The sequence below is a fragment of the Crotalus tigris genome, unplaced genomic scaffold (genome assembly GCF_016545835.1).
Source record: "Crotalus tigris isolate CLP2741 ecotype Arizona unplaced genomic scaffold, ASM1654583v1 scf7180000017975.10810073628:1450386, whole genome shotgun sequence".
Classification (NCBI taxonomy): domain Eukaryota; kingdom Metazoa; phylum Chordata; class Lepidosauria; order Squamata; family Viperidae; genus Crotalus; species Crotalus tigris.
Genome location: NW_024096754.1, coordinates 475533 through 498715, shown reverse-complemented (window position 1 = coordinate 498715; position 23183 = coordinate 475533). Strand labels below are relative to the sequence as shown.

The following is a 23183-nucleotide window of genomic DNA, read 5'->3' as shown; positions in this document are numbered from 1 at the left end:
GGTGGTGGGAATCTGGTGATTCTTCAGGATGCGATGCAAGTTCTAGCAGACCAGAACTTTTTTTGAGTTTGGTTATTGGCTTGTAGACGTTTCATGACCCAACTCGGTAACGTCATCGGTGCCAGAAGGGAATGGGGGGTTTGCACCCTGTTTATATACAAATAGCCTACCCTGTCAGTGTTGGTTGGGGTGTTCTTGCTGATTCCGTGATTAGGCTGATGTTTCCTGTTTGATGGTTTGTCAGAGTTGGTAATGCCTTGATTGGGGCATTGTTTATTGACCGATTGTTGGTCTAGCATTAATCTTAGTGTTGAGAACTGTTTATCTGGGTGTTCATTGCTAGCAAGGAAACCTTTTGGCCTTTTAGCTTTTCGATGGTCACTTTTGAAAGTAGGAACTTTTCGGGTTGTTAAATCTAAGAAACATGTAAGTCCAATTATATTTTTCAGGGCTTTATTTCCCCTATATAGGCAAACGCCGCTATCTTAGAGGGTGGGGGAAAAAACGTTCCCTTCCCTCTCTCCTCACGGGAGGAAGCAATTTCAAAAAGCTTTTGCAGGAAAAAATACTTGGGATAGAAAGAAGGTAGGATCTCACCCAGTTTCTCCGCGGTGCTTTCAAGTGCTTAGTTGTAAGCTTGGCCTCAGCTGGAAACGGCATTAATGATGGGCCACGTTAGTAGCCGATCTTTTCCCCGTCAGCCAGAAGAGCTACTCCGGATCAAACGGAAGGGCTGCCACCCCTCCGCGATCAGTCGGAGGTCCCCTTCACACTCATCACCCCTCCAGGACGACTTTCAACCCTTTTCAGGGTCACATGGTGGGAGAAAACTGGACGGCAGAGGGAGCAACTGCTCCGCACGTCTGTCAGTGCCGTGATCACAAATCGGAAGACTCGATGGTCACTTTTTAATGGTGTGTAAACGTTGCTTATCTCTATGTGCCTGTTGATGGCTGATTTAAGTGCCAGGCTTGCAGACATCCTGGAGTATTTTGGGGACTTTGATTGGGTCTAGGATGCTCACTGTTACCCAGTTGAAACAACGGTGTATGTGTGTGTGTGGGGGGTGTCTCTCCACACGTGGGGTAAAACGGAGTTTTCATCATGTCTTCTGAGTGATTTTTGTTCTTACCTGGACTGCGCCATTCAACCGAGCCCCCGAATTGGTACACCTCCCCGTGTGCCAAGCCTAAGAAAAGCCCGTTGCTAATAGAAAGAAGAAGCCGTTCAAGACGTACCCTCTGCTTCTGTTCCTCGGTCCTGACATCACTGCGGACATTAGCCCACGGAATGTCTTCGGGCCACCAAATGGGTTTGCAGCTCTCCTTACCCCAGCCCGGCTTCCCGCGACCCGTTGAGTATTTCAGCATTTCAGGAATGAACGCCCTCAGCTGGGCCTGTGGCATTAAGGGGGGGGGGGGGAGGAAGAAAATTAAATAATTAAAGATCTGGGAAGCAAAGGTCTGCGCCGGCAGCTTGGCCTGTTACAGATCATAGCGAGGCAGGAATATCAAGATTGTATTCGTGAAATGTATACGCTACTCATCTCACGCTCCAAAGATCGCATTTATTTGCATTTATTTATCAAATTTATTTGCTGCCCATCGCAACTACAAGGTGACTCTGGGAGGCTACCCATGTTAAAATAAATAAATAAATTCTCATCGTCTCTCATTTACCTCCTCCTGTTGGTATCTATGATTTATCACTTGATGTATATTGTGATTAATGATTGTAACTATAATCCATGATATATGACCCACCACTTTATTGTTTGTATGTACACTGAGAGCTTATGCATCTGGGACAAATTCACACTTGGCCAATAAAAAATTCTATTCTATTCTGTTCTGTTCTAGTTTTATTCTATTCTATTCTATTCCATTCCATTCCATATTTTCTATTCTATTCTATTCCATATTTTCTATTCTATTCTATTCTATCCTATCCTATTCCATATTTTCTATTCTATTCTATTCTATTCTATTCTATTCTATTCTATTCTATTCTATTCTATTCCATTCCATTCCATATTTTCTATTCTATTCTATTCCATTCCATATTTTCTATTCCTATTCCTATTCTATTCCATTCCATTCCATCCCATCCCATATTTTCTATTCTATTCTATTCTGTTCTGTTCTAGTTTTATTCTATTCTATTTACATTTTAAGATGGTATTATATCCTATTTATATTGTATATTCATATACAATTTAAATAGGATATAATATTGTATATAAATAAGATATAATACTGTATATTAAAATGTAAATATGAATATACAATAAATGTACATTTAATGTACAGACGATATCAAGATGCAAGGATATTGCATCTTGGCCCATTACAGTGTATATCAATGCAAGGTTTTCAGATATACTGGAAAAATATTAACGCGGAACTAAGTGTACACTTCCTACTGCATTTGAGGATGGGGCGGGGGGGGGGCAATATCCCAGCACCCTTTGGGACAAGGTAGGAAGAGTATTGATGCTTTTGAAGTTTAGGGTTGGAGAAGACTCTGGAGAATAGCAAACCCAAAACAAACAAGTGATCATCCACCAGATCAATCCACAGTCCTCACTCAAGGTATGTTCCTCCAGCTGTTTACGCAGCTCTCCGATCCATCCCTATTTCCCATTGCATAGCTATTGACATTTTTTTGTGAATTGCACTGGAAATTCTTGAAGGAAGAATGGAGCCTACAGGTGTCCTGTGTCAACTAAGAGATGGCGTATAAAATGCAGATGGTTCTTCTTCTTTTTTTTTTTAAACCCATGGCGAAATGCTGCAGTGCTTAGGGTGTATTTGTCTGCAGATCGCTAATTCTGGCCTTTGCGAGTTGCATCACCTTCCTCTTCCTCCTCCTTTTTCTCTTGGTAGGAAGGAAAGGGAGGCCTTTACTTCCCCAAGGCTTTCTGAAAAAATATGTGGAATATGTGAATCGGCTCCATTTCCTCTTCCCCCTATCTCTCTGTCTCTCGCTGTCTCTTTGTCTCTCTTTTTCTCTCTGTCTCTTTCTCTGTCTGTCTCTCTTTGTTTGTCTCTCTCTCTTTTTCTGTCTTTTTTTTCTCTCTCTTTGTCTTTCTTTCTGTCTCTGTCTTTTTTCTCTCTCTCTCTATCTCTCTTTTTCTATCTGTCTCTTTCTTTGTATCTCTTTTTCTCTGTCTCTCTTTTTCTGTCTCTGTCTCTCTTTTTCTGTCTCTCTCTCTCTCTGTCTGTCTCTCTTTTCTCTCTCTCTCTCTCTCTCTCTTTTCTCTCTGTCTCTCATTTTCCCTGTCTGTCTGTCTCTCTCTCCCATAGATACGAAATCAAAGAGAGCTTGTTTTTTTCAGGTTTTCCCAATTGTTCCATAAAGAGATATAAAATAGCTATGAAAACACACTATCACACTACAGCAGCTCCTAGTGTCTCGCAACTAATATTGCAATAATTACATTGCGGCATATCAACTTCAGAAAGCATCTGGCAGAAGCTTCTGTAAGCCAGCGGTCCCCAATCTTTGCGACTTGGCGGCCCAGAGGGGGGTGGAACTTGCTCTTGCAAGTTGCAAATAAGCCATGGCTTGGTAGCTGGCTGTGTTGTCCCGGGAATCCCTGATGTGAGCTGCTTCTTTTTTTTTTTTTGACATTGTTAAGCCTCAAAAGGTGATGCCCAACTGTTTATGAGTTTGATATATTGTAGATTTGGACAATATTGTATATTGGACATCAACTTCTAGAATTTCCCAGCCAGCCTGCTGAATCTACACATCTCAAAACAGGATAGAATATTGGTGGCTCAGGGTTGAACTGTGCAGTCCTTGGTGCTCTCTGAGCTGGGTGGTTTTTTTGCAGACGTCTCATGACCCAACTAGGGAACATCATCAGTGCTAGAAGGGAGTGGAAAGGAGAAGGGAAAGAAGGAAGGAAGGAAGGAAGGAAGGAAGGAAGGAAGGAAGGAAGGAAGGAAGGAAGGAAGGAAGGAAGGAAGGAAGGAAGGAAGGAAGGAAGGGAGGGAACTGTGGGGCTTTTGGTGCTCTCTGAGCTTCGTGGTTTTCTTGCAGACGTTTCATGACCCAACTAGGGAACAGCATCAGTGCTAGAAGGGAGTGGGAAGGAGAAAGGAAGGAAGGAAGGAAGGAAAAAAGAAAGAAAGAAAGAGAAGGAAGGAAGAAAAAAAGAAAGAAAGAAGGAAGGAAGGAAGGAAGGAAGGAAGGAAGGAAGGAAGGAAGGAAGGAAGGAAGGAAGGACTGTGCAGCCCTTGGTGCTCTCTGAGGAATTGTGGGAGTTGAAGTCCACAAGTCAGAAAAGGGCCAAGTTGAAAGACCCCTGCCTTACACCACTGCTTTTCAAACATGGCCACTTTAAGACTTGTGGACTTCAACTCCCAGAATTCCCTAGCCAGCATGTTGAAGGGAATGATGGAATTATCCTGGCTGAGGAATTTTGGGAGTTGGAGTCCACAAGTCACCAAAGGGCCCAGTTGGAAGACCCCTGCTCTTCCACTCACCCCAAAGGCCTGTGGGGTGTGATTTTTGCCTGTTTCCGCTCAGGTGAGGCTTCTGGGGTCCAGAAGCTCCAACTGGCTGCTTTGAAAGCTGTATTTTTTATTTTTTATTTTTGCTTTTGCTCCCCAGACGGATTAATTAGAAACTCAAGAGTTTTGCGCTACCGCCAGCACTTCTCAAGGGCCTCGGGGAGGCAATCAAGCAGGGCCGGGCCCAGCAAGCCCGCTCAGGCACGAGACCTTTAATTAGGAACAGAAGATGATCAGAGACGTTGCTTCCCAAAGACTAATCGGGGTTCTCAAAAACCAATTGCCCAACTGGATCGGAAGACAGCCCGGCTTTGACAAGCCTTCATTTCCCTGTCGCTCCAGAGGTTCAGCTTTCACAGCTTGTGAGGCGTCCCCGACACCCCCAAATTTTCTGTCGCTAAGTAAGGCAGCTGACTCCCATTTACGACGGTTGTGACTTTCTGAACAGGCAACGTCAAGGGAGGGGGGGAGCCAGGTGCGCTTAACAACGGGATGACTGGCTTAAAAACCGCAGCCATTGACTTAACCGCTGCAAGGGGGGGGGGGAAACTCAGTTGACGCGTGTTTCGCTTAGCGACGCACGTTTTGGGGCCGAGTTGTGCGGCCGTACCCCGAGGACCGCCTGCATTTCGGAAGATGGCTGTGCCTCTAGGGCAGTGGTTCTCAACCTGTGGGTCGGGACCCCATTTGGGGTCGAACGACCATTTCACGGGAGTCGCCAAACAACGCAGTCCGCCATTTTTCCCCCCTTTTCCTTAGCTGGGCTACTCCCTTTTATTCTATTGGCTTTTGAAAGCCAATAGAAGAGACTCTCTTGAATAGAGTCTCATTCTATTGGCTTTCCAAAGCCAATAGGAATTGTCCAGGCTGTCTCTGCCCTGCTGAGCCCGCCAAAAGTCCCAGTCTGCAAACGGGGCTGCACCAGTTGAGTAGTCCTCGACTTACGACCGGTTGAGTAGTCCTCGACTTACGACCGCGGCATTAAAAAGGTTGAGAACCACTGCTCTAGGGAGAAGAATTAAGGGCCTCTCCGAGGAGTTGTGGTTAAGAGGCCGAGAGATGCTTTGCTGGGAAAAAAAAAAAACCCAATCAGCTAGAGAGATTTTTGGACGCTCCTTCCCTCTCTTGGCAACCTTGGCCCCAGGTTTCCAGCTCGGCGGCTTTGGTTACCTGGGTCATCTTATCCACCGAGACCGGGATGCCGTCGATGGTGAGCGGGGGCAGCTCGGAGTTCACCTCCTGCGGCGCAGGTGCGTGCTCCAGCAGCGCCGACTCCAAATCTTCCAGGATCATGCTTTTGTACTTGCGCACCTGTGGGGAAAACGCAGAGGGCCAGGTAAACAAGGCAGGAGGGAAGGAAATGCTAAGTAACCGAAACGGAGGGGGGGGGAGGAGGCCGCAAACAACGGCCCCGCAGCTGCCCAAGGAGGAAAAACAGCCCGTGGCCCCAGAGGAGGGGAGGCGCAGGCGTGTGAGATGATGAAAGGGAGAGCAACACCAGCGCGTAAAGCAAGCGGTGGCAGGGGGGGGGGGTGGCCGGAGACTGTTGGGAAGGGAGGGGAGGGACTCCGGGGAAGGGGCTTGGGGAGGTCCTCAGCCAGAGTCTCTGGAGGCTTTGGAGTCACTCTTGGGGAGGTGGACTTGAGGGGCGGCCTTTCTGTAGATATGGACCAACGGAAGAGGGTCTTCGTAGCTCGGGGTTGAACGGAGGGGTCCCCCGGTGGTCTCCGAGCTGGGTGGTTTTCCTGCAGACGTTTCGTGACCCAACTAAGGAACGTCATCAGTGCTAGTAAGGAGTGGGAAGGAGAAGGAGGAAGGAAGGAAGGAAGGAAGGAAGGAAGGAAGGAAGGAAGGAAGGAAGGAAGGAAGGAAGGAAGGAAGGAAGGAAGGAAGGAAGGAAGAAGAGGAGGAGGAGAGGAGGACTGTGGGGTCCTTGGTGCTCTCTGAGCTGGGTGGTTTTCCTGAAGACGTTTCATGACCCAACTAGGGAATGTCATCAGTGCTAGAAGGGAGTGGAAAGGAGAAGGAGGGAGGGAGGGAGGAAGGAAGGAAGGAAGGAAGGAAGGGAGGGAGGGAGGGAGGAAGGGAGAGAGGGAGGGAGGGAGGGAGGGAGGGAGGGAGGGAGAGGTGAAGAACTGTGGGGTCTTTGGTGTTCTCCTTCCTTCCTTCCTCTTCTCCTTCCTTCCTTCCTTTCTTCCTTCCTTCCTTCCTTCCTTCCTTCTATCCTTCCTTCCTTCCTTCCTTCCTTCCTTCCTTCCTTCCTTCCTTCTTCTCCTTTCCACCTAGCACTGATGCTGTTCCCTAGTTGGGTCTTGAAACGTCTGGAAGAAAACCACCCAGCTCAGAGAGCCCCAAGGAACCCCCACAGTTGTAGATACGCAGACGTCAATTGGGACCTTTTTGTATCTCACCGTTTACCTTTGAGTAAAAGTAAAATAACCGACTAGTTTCCCGAGGTTAGTATTTCAAGGAGGCAAAGAGACAGAGGCTTCTCTCGCGAAGATGCCATGGGCTTTACATCCCCCCTAGTCGTCGCCATCTTCTCCTGGCAATTCCCAAAACTTTTCCATTCCCTGCACCCCCACCCCCACGCAATCCCGCTTCCAGCTTTCTGACTGGGAGGGGTGGGGAGCCTTACCACGTTCTCCAGGGGGGCCGCCCCAAAGACCTTGAAAACCGGGTTGGGCTTGGAGGGCGAGATGCACAGGACGATCGCTTGCTGCCCGACCCGGGTGGTATATTCATCCAAGGTGGCTCGCAGCTTCCTGGGTCACGAAAAGGAAAAATAAATTGGCTTCAAAAGATATTCCCCCCTCCAGGAAAGACACGTCGGTCCTTTGCTTCTGCCCCCCCACCCCAGACTTTCTGGTTTTAAACTTTTCCGCCCCGTCAGATTTGCAAATGGGAGGAAGGCCTCCCGTTCCGGCAAATGGGGGTAGAGAAACTTCACGTATTTAATTCATAAATGGATACGCTGCCCGTCTCGCTGTCAAGTGGCTTACAAGAGGTTAAAAAAAAAAATTAAAAAAGTATGGGAAGAACTAAGGAGAAACTTCCTGACAGTGAGAACAATTAACCAGTGGAACCGCCTGCCTCCAGAAGTTGTGGGTGCTCCAACACTGGAAGTTTTTAAGAAGAGACTGGACAGCCCTTTGTCCGAAATGGTGTAGGGTTTCCTGCCTGAGCAGAGGGTTGGACTAGATGACCTCCAAGGTCCCTTCCACCTTTACTACTATTACTATTACAATTAAAAGAATTAAATAGAAAAGCTGAAAAAGCCAGGTGACGTAAAAGCAAGTAGAAAACATTAAAATGTGACATGTAAAAATAACTTGAGATTAAGTAAGTTAAATAGCAAAATACGACAGGGTGAGGGTGGGATCTTCCGGTTAAGGTGCTGGCGTAGAAAGCAGGAGACGGTGAGTTCTAGTCCCGCCTTAGGTACGAAAGCCAGCTGGGTGACTTTGGACCAATCACCAGGAGACGGGGAGTTCTAGTCCCGCCTTAGGCATGGAAGCCGGCTGGGTGACTTTGGGCCAATCACCAGGCGATGGGGAGTTCTAGTCCCGCCTTAGGCATGGAAGCCAATTGGGTGACTTTGGGCCAATCACCAGGAGACGGGGAGTTCTAGTCCCGCCTTGGGCATGAAAACCAGCTGGGTGACTTTGAGCCAATCACCAGGAGACGGTGAGTTCTAGTCCCGCCTTGGGCATGAAAGCCGGCTGGGTGACTTTGGGCCAATCACCAGGAGACGGGGAGTTCTAGTCCCGCCTTAGGCATGAAAGCCGGCTGGGTGACTTTGGGCCAATCACAGGAGATGGTGAGTTCTACTCCCGCCTTAGGCATGGAAGCCAATTGGGTGACTTTGAGCCAATCACTAGGAGATGTGGAGTTCTAGTCCCGCCTTAGGCCCGAAAGCCAGCTGGGTGATTTTGGGAATCCCTAGGAAAAAGCCAGCTGGGAGACTTTTAGCTATTTACTCTCTATCACAGAACTGTTGTCGTCGGGGAAAATAAGAGAAGGAAGGAATATTAGTATATTCATTGCCTTAAGTTGTGTATGAAGGGAATAAAAATATGATAAATAAAACAAATTAAAAAGTACATATTTGATTGCACAGATGGACTTGAGTGGCAGAAAATTTCCTGACAGTGAGAACAATTCACCAGTGGAACAACCTGCCTCCAGAAGCGGTGAATGCTCCAAAACTAGAAGTTTTGAGGAAGAAACTGGACAGCCATTTGTCTGAAATGATATAGGGTTTCCTGCCTGAGCAGGGGGCTGGACTAGATGACCTCCAAGGTCCCTTCCAACTCTGATCCTATTCTATTCTATTCTATTTTCTATTCTATTCTATATCTCATTCCATATCTCCTATTCTATTCTATTCTATTCTATTTTCTATTCCATTGTATTCCATTCTATTCTATTCTATTCTAATTTTCTATCTATTCCATTCTATTCCATTCCAATCTATTCTATTCTATTCCATATTTTCTATTCTATTCTATTCTATTCTACTCTACTCTATTTTCTATTCTATTCTATTCTATTCTATTTTCTATCTATTCTATTCTATTCTATTTTCTATTCTATTCTATTCTATTCTATTCTATTCTATTCTATTCTATTCTATTCTATTCTATTCTATTCTATTCTATTCTATATTCCTTCTATTCTATTCCATTCCATTCCATTCTCCAAAGCCCCTGAAGGCAGGACAAGAAGCAACAGATGGAAACTCACCAAGGAGAGAAGCAACCTGGAATTAAGGAGAAACTTCCTGACAGTTGGAACAATTAGCCAGTGGAACCACCTGCCTCCAGAAGTGGTGAAAGCTCCAACACTGGAAGTCTTTAAGAAGAGACTGGACAGCCATTTGTCTGAAATGGTATAGGGTTTCCTGCCTCAGAAGGCAATTGGACTAGACCAGGGCTCTCCAACCTTGCCCACTGTAACACTTGTGGACTTCAACTCCCAGAATTCCTCAGCCAGCCAAGCTTCTGGGAGTTGAAGTCCCCAAGTCTTAAAGCTGCCAAGGTTGGGGACTAGATGACCTCCGAGGTCTCTTCCAACTTTATGATTATTATAATAATTAAAGGTTGAGGAGCAGGAAGGAGAAAGAAACAGGGCTGTGAAGTTTGTGCGGTCACAACAGCCCCCTCTTAGGCCGGTTTCGAGGAGAAAAATCAGGGCCATCTGTCCGAATGCTGTGGAGGAGGATTGCATCACAAATCTAATTAAAGAAGACTGCGCCCGGTTCTGGGGAGCACCATACAAAAAAGATTGTCTCTGGCAGCTAGTCCATCAGAGGAGGTGTGACTGCCACAGGACCCGTCACTAAGACGACCAGCTCCGCCAAAGCACCAAGGGGTTTCCCCGTGGATACCGAGCAAGACCGAGCCGCGGGTTGCAACACCCGGCCGGGGAAAATGAGGCTGAACGTTGCATCAGAGAAGCCCTTGAGGAAAGAGAAAGGGGAAATGTCCTCCCAACTAGCATTTAACCTGGTTCTTCTTGGGAAGGGTCCAAACCACATTCCGAGAGGTGCGTTGTCAACGCTGCTAACATCGGATGTTTTTGCTTCGACAACACTTGGAGAGGCAACCACTTTCTTCTTATGTTTTTACTCTTTACTCTTGTTAGAGCAGGGGTAGGCAACCTTGGCTCTTTTATGACTCGTGGACTTCAATTCCCAGAATTCCTGAACCAGCTTGCTGGCTCAGGAATTCTGGGAATTGAAGTCCACGAGTCATAAAAGAGCCAAGGTTGCCTACCCCTGAGTTAGAGGAACGTGCGTGAGAGTTTAGCTAGACATAACAATACTGGACCTAGTGTGAGAACCAAGGTGATTGAAATAAGAGGTGATAAGAAATGGCCCGGGCTGGAGGACTGGAGAGAAAGCCTGCATTTCAAACTAATTGGAGAATGTGATTTAGGACAGTTCATTGGAGGAAGGAATTGTGTTTTGATATTATGTGCTGCGTTTTCCCAGTTGGAAAACTGGCTGCGAAAGTTGGACCATAAGAAAGGCGGAGCGCCAAAGAATTGAGGCCTTTGAACTAGGGTGCCGGAGAAGACTCCTGCGAGTCCCCTGGACTGCAAGGCGATCCAACCGGTCAGTCCTAGAGGAGATCAACCCCGACTGCTCTTTAGAAGGCCAGATCCTGAAATTGAAACTCAACTACTTTGGCCACCTGATGAGAAGGAAGGACTCACTGGAGAAGAGCCTGATGCTGGGAAAGATGGAGGGCAAGAGAAGAAGGGGACGACAGAGAAGGAGGTGGCTGGATGGAGTCCCTGAAGCAGTAGGCGTGAGCTTCAATGGACTCCAGAAGATGGTCGAGGACAGGAAGGCCTGGAGGAACGTTGTCCATGGGGCCGCGATGGGCCGGACACGACTTCGCAACTAACAACAATAACATTATGTGCTGAGGGGAGGGGAATTCAGTTTTTTTGGGCTTCGACTGTGTTAGTGCCGATGCTATGCTTCTCTAATAAAGATTCTTTAAGGTAAACAATGCCTTTGAGGAGTTTCATCTGTCGGAACCGTGACATGCGTGTCCGGTCTCCTAGACTTGTGCATAGCACCAGACTTTGCCATGCCCAAGAAGAAGGAAGCCTGTGCTGGTAAATAGCAGAAGGTACCTCTACTATCAGGGTAAATAAGGGATAAAAGTACGTAGCTGCCCCATCACTCCTGCTTTGGCCAACTGTCATAGGGACTACTGCCATGGGTCTTACATGGAACCACCCTTGAAGAGCACTTGGAAGCTTCACGGGGTTCCAAGATGAAGTTGCTGGGGTGCTGATAGGACTTCTAGGTTTCTCCTTGTCACAATTGCAAAAGTAGTCTTAGTGATCTATTTCTCTCTGCTATCAAGATGTTGGTTGGTTACCACCCCCAAAACCCTACGTGGCTTAGGATCTGGATGGATGGATGGACGGACGGACAGACGGCTGGATAGATGTTGGAAAGACAGATATAGAACGTACATATGAAAGATAGATAAGATAGATAGATAAACAAACAGATAATAGATGAAAGATAGACAATAGATGGTAGATAGGCAAACAAACAGATAATAGATAGATGAAAGATAGATAGATACATAGACAATAGATAGATATAGACAAATAATAGATAATGCAGATGAAAGATAGAGATGATAGATGGTAGATATAGACAGATAATAGATAGACAATAGATGAACGATAGACAAGATAAATAGACAGAAAGACAAACAGATAATAGATTAGAGAGATGATAGAGACAGAAAGATAGACAGATAATATAGACAATAGATGAATGATAGACAAGATAGATGATAGACAGAAAGATAAAAATAATAGATGACAGATGATAGAGAAAAAGAAAGAAAGAAAGATTTACAGACAAACAATAGGCAGGCACAATATATGCATACATACAGACATAGAGAGAGTGGGTGGGTGGGTGGATGGATGGATGGATGGATGGATAGATAAGATGATAGAGTGAAAGGGGGGAGGAATCACCTCCAGACCTGCCAGATTCTGCTACTAGAGCTTCACAATGAAGAAGCTATTGACCTCCATGGTATCGTTTTCTTAGCCTGGCCTACCTGGCAGGGCTGACCTCTCAACCGCTTCGCAAGTCAGCTGCACGGCCCCACGTAGCCCAACTCCCGTGTTCCCTGGACAAAGCTAGGTGGGAGGAAGCTCCGTCCGAATAGAGCAGGATCGGGGCTCCCACCCCATACTCCCACCCTTGTTTGCAGCTGAGCACTCGGCAGCCAACCGGAAGGCCCCGTGCCATGCCCCCCGCCCTCCCCAGCTGGAAGAGGGAATCCTGGGATACGCCGCCCAGACAAGCGCTCTTACCGTAACAACCGGGTCTGCTGCCTCTTGCGGATGGAGGGGTTGGATTCGAAGACGTGGGGCCGCTTCCTTTTCTTCCCGGTGGCCACGGCAGCTGCTGCAGCCATTCCCACCGGCCCTGGGGACAAAAGAGAGACTTGAAACACCCACGGGAGGAAAGCCAGGCCGGATGGAGAGGTCTTCCCTATCCAGATGTGGTGGGCGACAGCTCCCATCGTCCCCCATCGCAAAGCGGGGCGGAGGGTTCATCAAAACAAGGGGGGGGGGAGGCAACCGGCCGGGAATCACGGCAGCTGCGTTCCAAACCAAGTACTGCGGGTCCTCAACTACAAAAGTTCCTTTAGTGACGGGGAAAAAAGCGGCCAATGACCGTTTTTCACACTTACGACCGTGTCACGTGTGATGAAAATTCAGACACTGGGCAACCGACTCACATGTATGACGGTTGCAGCGTTCCGGGGTTACGGGATCCCCTTTTGCGACCTTCTGATGGATGACGTCAATGGGGGGGGGAGCTGGATTCGCTTAACGACTCTGTTCCTAACGTAACAACTGCAGTGATCCACTTAACAACGGTGGTAAAATGGGGCAAAAGTCCCCGAACCACTGTCTCGTTTAGCAACAAAAATTTTGGACTCAGTTGGGGTCCTGAGATGGCCCTTGACTTACGACCATTTGTTTAGTGACCATTTTAAGTTGCCATGACACTGGGAAAAGTGACTTATGACGGGTCCTCATACTTACGACCATCGCAGCCTCCCCACGGTTGCTTAGCAACTGGCACCTATTTAGGACCGGTGCGGCATCCAGGGGCCACGCGATCGCCGTTTATGACCTTCCCAGAGGGTTCCCAGCAAGCAAAGACAATGGGGGAAGCCTTATTCGCTTAATGACCATGTGATTCACTTAGCAACAGATTCGCTTAGCAACAGATTTCCTCAGCAACGGTGGCAAAAGAGATTGTAAAGTCAGCTAGGACTCACTCCCTTGCTTAGCCATGGAAGGTCCGGTCCCAACTGTGCTCTGTAAATCGAAGACTAAATTCCCGTTGCTAAAGGAGACATTTGTTAAATGAGCATTCCCCCATTTTACCCTCTTGCCACCGTTGTTCAGCAAATCACTGCAATTCTTAAGTTACTAACGCCATTGTTAAGTGGGTCCGGCTTCCCCCCCAATGACTTCGGGGGATCCCGTGACGCCCTCCCCAGGGACACGGCAACCGTCGTAAGTAGGAGTCAGTGGCCAAGCATCTGAATTTTGATCCCGTAACCGTGGGGATGCTGTAACGGTCGTAAGTGTGAATACTGGCTGTAAGTCACTTTTTTCAGTGCTGTCGTAATTTCAAACGGTCACTAAACAAACGGTTGTAAGTTGAGGACTGCTTGTAATACTGGTTCACTTCCCAAGAATCATTGCAAGGCACAGGATAAGCCTGTCATTTTGATACAGGTTTTGGGTGCTTCAATGAAGAGAAGGACCAGGGGGGACAGGATAGCAGCGTTCCAGTATCTCAGGGGCTGCCCCAAAGAAGAGGGAGTCAAGCTATTCTCCAAAGCGCCTGAAGGCAGGACAAGAAGCACCGGATGGAAATCGATCAAGGAGAGAAGCAACCTAGAAGGAAGGAGAAATTTCCTGACAGGGAGAACAATTAACCAGTGGAACAGCTTGCCACCAGAACTTGAGACTCCAGAAAGAGTGCAGAGAAGAGCAACAAAGATGATTAGGGGATTTGGAGGCTAAAACATATAAGGAAAGGTTGCTGGAATTGGGTATGTCCAGTTAACGAAGAGAAGGACGAGGGGGGACATGATAGCAGCCTTCCAGTATCTCAGGGGCTGCCCCCAAAAAGAGGGAGTCAAACTGTTCCCCAAAGCGCCTGAAGGCAGGACAAGAAGCAACGGATGGAAACTAACCAAAGAGAGAAGCAACCTAGAACTAAGGAGAAATTTCCTGACAGTCAGAACAATTAACCAGTGGAACGACCTGCCTCCAGAAGTGGTGAATGCTCCAACACTGGAAGTTTTTAAGAAGAGACTGGACAGCCATCTGTCCGAAATGGTATAGGTCAGTGGTTCTCAACCTTTTTAATGCCGCGACCCCCAACCGGTCGTAAGTCGAGGACTACTCAACTGGTGCAGCACCGTTTGCAGACTGGGGCTTTTGGCGGGCTCAGCAGGGCAGAGACAGCCTGGACAATTCCTATTGGCTTTTTGAAAGCCAATAGAATTAGACTCTATTCAAGAGAGTTTATCCTATTGGCTTTCAAAAGCCAATAGAATAAAAGGGACTAGCACAGCTAAGGAAAAGGGGGCAAAAAATGGCGGACTGCATTGTTTGGTGACCCCCGTGAAACGGTCGTTCGATCCCCAAATGGGGTCCCGACCCACAGGTTGAGAACCACTGGTATAGGCTTTCCTGCCTGAGCAGGGGGTTGGACCAGATGACCTCCAAGGTCCCTTCCAACATTATTATTATTATCCTTCCCACAACCAGCTTGGAATGTGAAAATAAAACCCAAAGGAACACAAGGGAGGTGGGAGATTAAGAAATAAATAAATAATAAATGAATGAATTAAACAAACACAGGCTAGGACTAGGTTAAGCTACTAGAGAATAAGGCTAATAGGTTACCTAACTGAAAAATTAAACTACAACAAGGTTGGTTATTACTGTTCTGCTGCCCTCTGCAGGCTACGATTTTTTAAATGGCTTGTTTTGGCTTCAGGGAAATCCTGAAAAAACCCAGATCGAAAGTAAAAATAGAAATAAAAACAGCCCTTTCCTTGCTCCTAAAATGAAGACACGTTGTCCTCGACTTACAACAGATCATTTAGCGAACGTTCAAAATTGCAACAAGACTGAAAAAAGCATCCTAGGACCTTTGGAGCTGGAAGCTTTTTTAAAAAAAAAAAATTCTTGCAGGAAATGGGTAACTTATTTTTGGTATTAACTATCAATCAATCAGTCAATCAAACAATCAGAATAGAGCTGCAAGGGATCTTGGAGGTCATCTAGTCCAACCCTCTGCTCAGGCAGGAGACCCTAGACCATTTCAGACAAAGGGCTGTCCAGTCTCTTCTTAAAAACCTCCAGTGTTGGAGCAGCCACAACTTCTGGTGGCAAGCTGTTCCACTGGTTAATTGTCCTCACTGTCAGGAAGTTTATCCTTAATTCCAGGTTGCTTCTCTCCTTAATTAGTTTGTGTCCATTGTTCCTTGTCTTGCCTTCTGGTGCTTTGGAGAATAAGTTGACCCCCCCCCCTCTTCTTTGGGGCAGCCCCTCAAATTCTGAAACCATGTCCCCCCCCCCCTAGTCCTTCTTTTCTCCAGACTAACCAAACCCAAATCCTGCCACTGTTCTTCTTACGTTCTTGTCTCCAGGCCTTTAATCTTCCTAACCTTGGTAAAGCCACACTTGGAATCCTGCATCCAGTTTTGGTCACCACGATGTAAAAAAGATGCTGAGACTCTAGAAAGAGTGCAGGGAAGAGCAACAGAGATGATCAGGGGACTGGAGGCTGAAACATACAAGGAACGGTTGCTGGAGTTGGGTATATCCAGTTTAATGAAGAGAAGGACGAGGGTGGATATGATAGCAGTGTTCCAACATCTCAGGGCCTGCCCCAAAGAGGAGGGAGTCAAGCTATTCTCCAAAGCCCCTGAAGGCAGGACAAGAAGCAACGGGTGGAAACTGATCAAGGAGAGAAGCAACTTGGAACTAAGGAGAAACAATTAACCAGTGGAACGACCTGCCTCCAGAAGCGGTGAATGCTCCAACACTGGAAATGTTTAAGAAGAGACTGGACAGCCATTTGTCCGAAATGGTATAGGGTCTCCTGCCTGAGCAGGGGGTTGGACTAGATGACCTCCAAGGTCCCTTCCAACTTTATTATTATTATAATTGCAGTTCTCTGCACTTTCCCCAAAGTCTCGACCTCTTTTTCGTAACCTGGTGACCAAAACTGGTTGCAGCATTCCAGGTGTGGTTTTATTGCAGGCCAAGCCAATGACGGGGATGAGAAAGGGACCTATGTGCCTCCACCTGCCCTCCAGGTGTGGCTCAAGAAGGGAGCAAGAAGCCGGCAGAGCCAACCTACCTGCGGCGGCCAGGTGGGCCGTCACCTCGTCGGCGGCGGTGGAGTTGAGGATGTCCGAGTCGTCATAGGACGTGTCCTCGGGAGAAGAGGGGGAGTCTTCGTCCGCACTCAGCATGCTGTGCTCCGTGTAGGTGGCCACGTGGACCTGCTGGACCTGCTGGGCCACGGCGTGGGCCTCTATGGTTGCCATGTGCTCGGTCTGGGTCACCGTATGTTCCTCCATGAAGGACCACTGCTGCGGGGAAGGAAGCAGAGGAGAAGAGGAAGCCGTCAGCACCAACGACACCCAACCTTCGGAGCGATAGGCTAGTACTTGATAGGTAGACAAAAACGCCAAATCCAGTCTGAACATCTGGCTGACTGTGCGATTAATAATAATAATAATAATAATAATAATAATAATAATAATAATAATAGTGGTAGTAGTAATACTTGATAGGTAGACAAAAATGCTAAATTCAGTCTGAACATCTGGCTGACTGTGCAATGATGATGATTAATAATAGTAGTAGTAGTAGTAATACTTGATAGGTAGACAAAAATGCCAAATCCAGTCTGAACATCTGGCTGACTGTGCAAGGATTAATAATAGTAGTAGTAGTAGTAGTAGTAGTAGTAGTAATAATACTTGTTGATAGGTAGATAAAAATGCCAAATCCAGTCTGAACATCTGGCTGACTGTGCGATTAATAATAATAATAATAATAGTACTTGATAGGCAGACAAAAAGGCCAAATCCAGTCTGAACATCTAGCTGACTGCAAGGATGAATAATAGTAGTAGTAGTAGTAGTAGTAGTAGTAGTAATACTTGATAGGTAGATAAAAATGCCAAATCCAGTCTGAACATCTGACTGACTGTGCGATTAATAATAATAATAATAATAATAATAATAATAATAATACTTGAAAGGTAGACAAAAACACCAAATCCAGTCTGAACTTCTGGCTGACTGTGCAATGATCAATAATAACAACAACAACAACAACAACAACAATACAGGTAGTCCTTGACTTATGACAACGGAGGCCAAAATTTCCGTTGCTAAGCGAGACAGATGTTAAGTGAGTTTTGCCCCATTTTTACGACCTTTCTTGCCGCAGTCGCTAAGCGAATCACTGCAGTTGTTAAGTCAGCAACACGGTTGTTAAGTGAATCTGGATTCCCCCCGTGACTTTGCTTGTCAGGTCGCAAAAGGGGATCACGTGACTTTGGGACGCCACATCTGGATGCCAAGACTCCGAGTTCTGATCGTGTGACCACAGGGAGAGGCTGCAACAACAGTCGCACGGGGGGAAAACTTTGGTTAGTGTTGTTGTAATTTCGGTCACTAAGCGAATAGTTCCAAGTTAAGAATTACCTATGAATGAAACATTGGCTATCCTAGCCACTATACTGCTAGTCCTCTACTTACAACTACAACTGAGCTCCAAATTTCTCCTGTCAGAGTGAGATATTTGTTAAGCAAATTGTTCCGTTTTACAACCTTTCTCGCAACAGTTGTTAAGTTAGCAACTTAACTGCAGTCACCGTTGTTAAGTGAATCCAGCTTCCCCCCATTGACTTTGCTTCTTGGAAGGTCGTCATAAATAGGAGTCCGTCGCCAAGCATCTGAACTTTGATCACGGTGACCCCAGGGAGGGTGCAACGGTCATTAAGGGCGAAAAATGGTCACGTTACTTTGTTCTGTGCCCTTGTAACTTCAAACGGTCGCTAAGTAAACTGTTGGTAAGCCAAGGACTACCGGTAAGTGGAAACGAGGGCGGAGATTTGCTCAAACGCCGAGCCTTTGTTTATGGCCCGGCTCGGGTGCAAAACCTGCTCCTCGGACTTTGCACCAGCTTCTCCCAACTTGGAGCAGCAAAGATTATCTTGCAAGGCTTTAATCGGCCCCAAGCAGGACGGGCTGTGCCCCAGGTGGTTGAGGCTGATGGAAGGCGGGACGAGAGATTTGCTAAGGAGATACAACTCCAAGTAGAACTGCTTCAGCAAGGCATTTTTCACTGTGTCGCAGGGCACACAATTTGCGTTGCCTTCAAAACGAAAAGAAATGTAAGAACCCTGAACACTATGTTCTGGATTTTTAAATTCGATTACCACTAGTCCTCGCCTTACGGACACAGCTGAGCCCAAAGTTTGTGTTGCTAAGCAGGACGGTGGCTCGGTGAGTTTTGCCCCATTTTTACGACCTGGCTTGTCACCCTTGTTAAATGAATTGTGGTTCTTAAATGAACCCCGTTGACTTTGTTTGTCAGAAGGCTGTGAAAGGGGATCGCGTGGCCCCGGGACGCTGCAACCGACAAAAGTACATGCCAGTTGCCAAACGTACGGATTTCGGTTACGTGGCCGAAATGGTGCAAGGGTTATTAAGTGTGAGCTGTGAGTCGAAAAACTAGCTGCGTGATTCTCAAATTGAGGGCTTGGGTGACGAACGCTCATTTCGAAAGCAAAAACTCTGCAGAGGCTCCTCGGAAACGGCCCAATCATCAATGTGTGTTAGGAGAAAAATCACCTGGTGGCATCAACTCTTCAAGAAACCTTGCAAAGAAAGCTGTGAAGAGCCGCGTTGAAGGCCCTGCTCTTGTCTTTAATCATTTCCTGTCTCTTTTTTTTCCCCTAAACAAAGCCAACTCATTTTCTATATATAACTATAGTTCGTCAACAGCGAACCAAGGGTAGCCTCTGCCTCCGTTATAATTCATTTCTGCAAAAAAAAAAAAAAAAAAGGTTTGACACCAACTTAAGCATCAAATCTTCTGTTCTTTGCCCTGGAAGCTGTTTAGATCAGTGGTTCTCAACCTTTTTAATGCGGCGACCCCCCAACTGGTCGTAAGTCGATGACTACTCAACTGGTGCAGCACCGTTTGCAGAATGGGACTTTTGGCGGGCTCAGCAGGGCAGAGACAGCCTGGACAATTCCTATTGGCTTTGGAAAGCCAATAGAATTAGACTCTATTTATTTATTTATTTATTTATTTATTTATTTATTTATTTATGAGACTTATATACCGCTTTAAGTGCAAGCACTCTCTAAGCGGTGTACACCAGTAAGCAATGTATATATATTTACATTGCCCCCAACAATCTGGGTCCTCATTTTACCTACCTCGGAAGGGTGGAAGGCTGAGTCAACCTTGAGCCGGTGAGATTTGAACCGCTGACCTGCTGAACACAGTCAGATAAAGTGGCCTGCAGTACTGCACCCTAACTGCTGCGCCACCTCTCTTTCAAGAGAGTCTCTTCTATTGGCTTTCAAAAGCCAATAGAATAAAAGGAAGTAGCACAGCTAAGGAAAAGGGGGGGAAAAATGGCGGACTGCGTTGTTTAGCGACCCCCGTGAAATGGTCGTTCAAACCCAAATGGGGTCCCGACCCACAGGTGGAGAACCACTGGTTTAGATGCTCTGTTCACCCCTGCCAAGTCCTGGACAATCCTAAACTCTGTTTTAGCAAGAGAGAATTCAAAATAATTGAGCGCAGGTGGTCCCCGACTTAACGACAGTTCACTTAAGGACCAATCCAAGTTGCATCATCAATCAAACAAATTCACACACCTCAAATGCAACTCAAAAGAGAGTTTGCAAAAATAACGCCGGCGGGGCTTAACAACTCGTGACCGTTCAAAGATACAACGGCCCTTAAAAGAGGGACTTATTTTTCACACTTACGACCGTCGCAGCAATCCCCAGGGTCGCGTGATCAAAATTCAGGCCGCTTGGCAACCGACTCACATTTAGGACGGTTGCAGCGTCCCGGGGTCACGTGGTCCTCTTTTGTATCACCTTCTAACAAGCCAAGTCACTGGGGAAGCTGGATTCGCTTAACGACCGCGTTGCTAACTTAACCTCTGCAGCGACTCAGTTAACAACTATGGCAAGAAAGCTCATAAAATGGGGGCAAAATTCACTTCAACAATTGTCCGGTCTACTCTTCCATGCAAAACCATGCCTCTTCTTTTTATAAATAAACTTTAAGATTGCATTAGAAGGGGAGGGTACAGGAAAAAGAATTTAATAATAATAATAAAGCTGGAAGGGACCTTGGAGGTCATCTAGTCCAAACCCCTGATCAGGCAGGAAACCCTACACCATTTCAGACAAATGGCTGTCCAGTCTCTTCTTAAAAACCTCCAGCGTCAGAGCATTCACCGCTTCTGGAGGCTGGTAGTTCCACTGCTTAATTGTTCCAACTGTCAGGAAAGTTCCAGGTTGCTTCTCTCCTTGATTAGTTTCCATCTGTTGCTTCTTGTCCTGCCTTCCGGTGCTTTGGAGAATATTATTTTCTTTTAGGAATATTTAGAATATTATTTCATTTTAGATAATGGCCTAAAGCGAAGACTCTGCTAGGTAACAGAAAAAAGAATGGATCGTCATCCTAAATCACCTCTTTAAGATCTGGTTTGGCAGGAAAAAAGATTTAACCTGGCCACCTTCAAAGGATTACTATACACAAGTAGTCCACTAAGCTGGCAGGAGTAGCCAACGCCCCAGAAGACAAGCTTAGGATCCAAAAAGGTCTTGACAGACTTGAACAACGGGCCCTATGCAACAACATGACATTTAATGTGGAGAAAAAGCAAGGTTTGACACCAAGGCAGGAAAAACCAAAGGGACAAGTACAGATCAGGTGAAACCTGGCTCAAAAACAGCAACTGTGGGGGGGTCACCTTGGAGTCCTGGTGGACAGTCCCTTAAACGTGAGCCAGGAGTGTGCGGCGGCAGCCAAAAGAGCAAATACAATCCTGGGTTGTATAAACAGAGGCATAGAATCCAAATCACGTGAAGTTATTAGTACTGCTTTAAAAATCCTTAGTAAGGCCACGCCTGGAATCCTGCATCGTTTTGGTCCCCACATTACACAAAAGATGTTGAGGCTTTGGAAAAAGTGCAGAGAAGAGCAAGTAAGATGATCAAAGGCCTGGAGACTAGAACAAATGAAGAACGGTTGCAGGATTTGGGTATGGCTAGTCTAAAGAAAAGAAGGATCGGGGGTGACATGAAAGCAGTCTTACAACATCTGAGGGGCTGCCCCAAAGAAGAGGCAGTCAAGCTCTTCTCCAAAGCGCCTGAAGGCAGGACAAGAAGCGAAGGATGGAAACTAATCCAGGAGAGAAGCAACCTGGAACTAAGGAGAAACTTCCTGGCAGTGAGAACAATTAACCAGTGGAACCACCTGCCTCCAGAAGCGGTGGGTGCTCCATCACTGGAAGTGTTTAAGAAGAGACTGGACAGCCATTTGTCTGAAATGGTATAGGGTTTCCTGCCTGAGCAGAGGGTTGGACTAGATGACCTAACCCTTCCAACATTATTATTATTATTATTGAACATCGGGCACTAACTAACAAAATGAAATTCAATGGTGAAAAAAGCAAGGTTCTACATTTAGGCAAGAAAAACCAAATGCACAAGTACAGCATAGGTGGCACCATGCTCAATAGTAGTAACTGTGAGAGGGACCTCGGAGTCCTAGTAGACAATCACCTAAATATGAGCCAGCCGTGTGCTGCAGCTGCCAAAAAGGCCAACACAGTGCTAGGCTGCATTAACAGAGGGATAGAATCAAGATCACGTGAAGTATTAATACCACTCTTCAATGCCTTCATAAGGCCACACTTGGAATCCTGCATCCAGTTTTGGTCACCACGATGTAAAAAAGATGTTGAGACTCTAGAAAGAGTACAGAGAAGAGCCACAAAGATGATCAGGGGACTGGAGGCTAAAACATATAAGGAACGGTTGCTAGAATTGGGTATGTCTAGTTTAACGATGAGAAGGACAAGGGGGGACATGAGAGCAGTCTTCCAGTATCTCAGGGGCTGCCATAAAGAAGAAGGAGTCAAGCTATTTTCCAAAGCACCTGAAGGCAGGACAAGAAGCAACGGGTGGAAACTAATCAAGGAGAGAAGCAACCTAGAACTAAGGAGAAACTTCCTGACAGTGAGAACAATTAATCAGTGGAACAGCTTGCCTCCAGAAGCAGTAAATGCTCCAACACTGGAAGTTTTTAAGAAGAGACTGGACAGCCATTTGTCCGAAATGGTGTAGGGTTTCCTGCCTGAGCAGGGGGTTGGACTAGATGACCTCCAAGGTCCCTTCCACCTTTACTACTATTACTATTATTATTATTATTAATAATAATAATAATCATTGCACAGTCAGCCAGATGTTCAGACTGGATTTGGCATTTGTTGTTGTTGTTGTTGTTATTATTATTATTAAGTTTGCATCACGGGGGAGAGCGACTTTTAGCCTCCGAGCAGCATGCAGAGGCCAGGATTCAAATTTAGTAGAGATCTTGTTTTTTTATTTTTTATTTTTCCTTAACAAGGAGCCACCCGTCTCTCTCCTGGGTGAGGTGAGCAGATGGCCGGTGTTTATCCCGCCCTATCTCCTGCCAGATAAAATAGACTTTTTTTTTTTTTTTTAATCAAAGCCTTCTACATGTGCTGCCCCCTGTCCCATATAACCCAGAGGCCGGCCGCAATCCTCCCATTTCGACAACAGCTGAAGCCTCGTCCTAAGCCTATTACGCTAAATGAGCTTTTTTTTTTCCCTTCTCAGATCCACTGAACGCTTCCCCCCCGCCCCCCAAAATTATTTCTCACGGATCGCTTCTATTCTCAAATATTCACGGAGACCAGCCGTGGTGCCCGGTGGGTCCGAAGCCTGGCTGGGATGGATTATTGCAAAGCATAGGATCACACCCCAT

General features: G+C 46.5%; 1 protein-coding gene across 6 annotated transcripts in view; it reads right to left on the bottom strand.

The window, feature by feature from the left end:
* The window catches only part of NRF1 (nuclear respiratory factor 1), a 51679-nt gene that overhangs the window by 23752 nt on the left and 4744 nt on the right, over positions 1-23183 (bottom strand). Inside the window, exons 1-7 of one of the 6 annotated variants that reach the window (XM_039345729.1) lie at positions 18007-18374; positions 17566-17748; positions 16477-16708; positions 12384-12498; positions 7159-7285; positions 5691-5831; positions 1239-1397 (exon numbers count right to left, since the gene is read on the bottom strand). In XM_039345729.1, the coding sequence (XP_039201663.1) occupies positions 1239-1397; positions 5691-5831; positions 7159-7285; positions 12384-12498; positions 16477-16708; positions 17566-17748; positions 18007-18087 (1038 nt within the window). In that variant the 5' untranslated portion in view covers positions 18088-18374. Of the gene's footprint in view, positions 1-1238; positions 1398-5690; positions 5832-7158; positions 7286-12383; positions 12499-16476; positions 16712-17565; positions 17749-18006; positions 18375-23183 lie in introns of those variants that run through there. The other 5 variants (XM_039345727.1, XM_039345728.1, XM_039345732.1 and 2 more) reach the window with 5 other exon arrangements.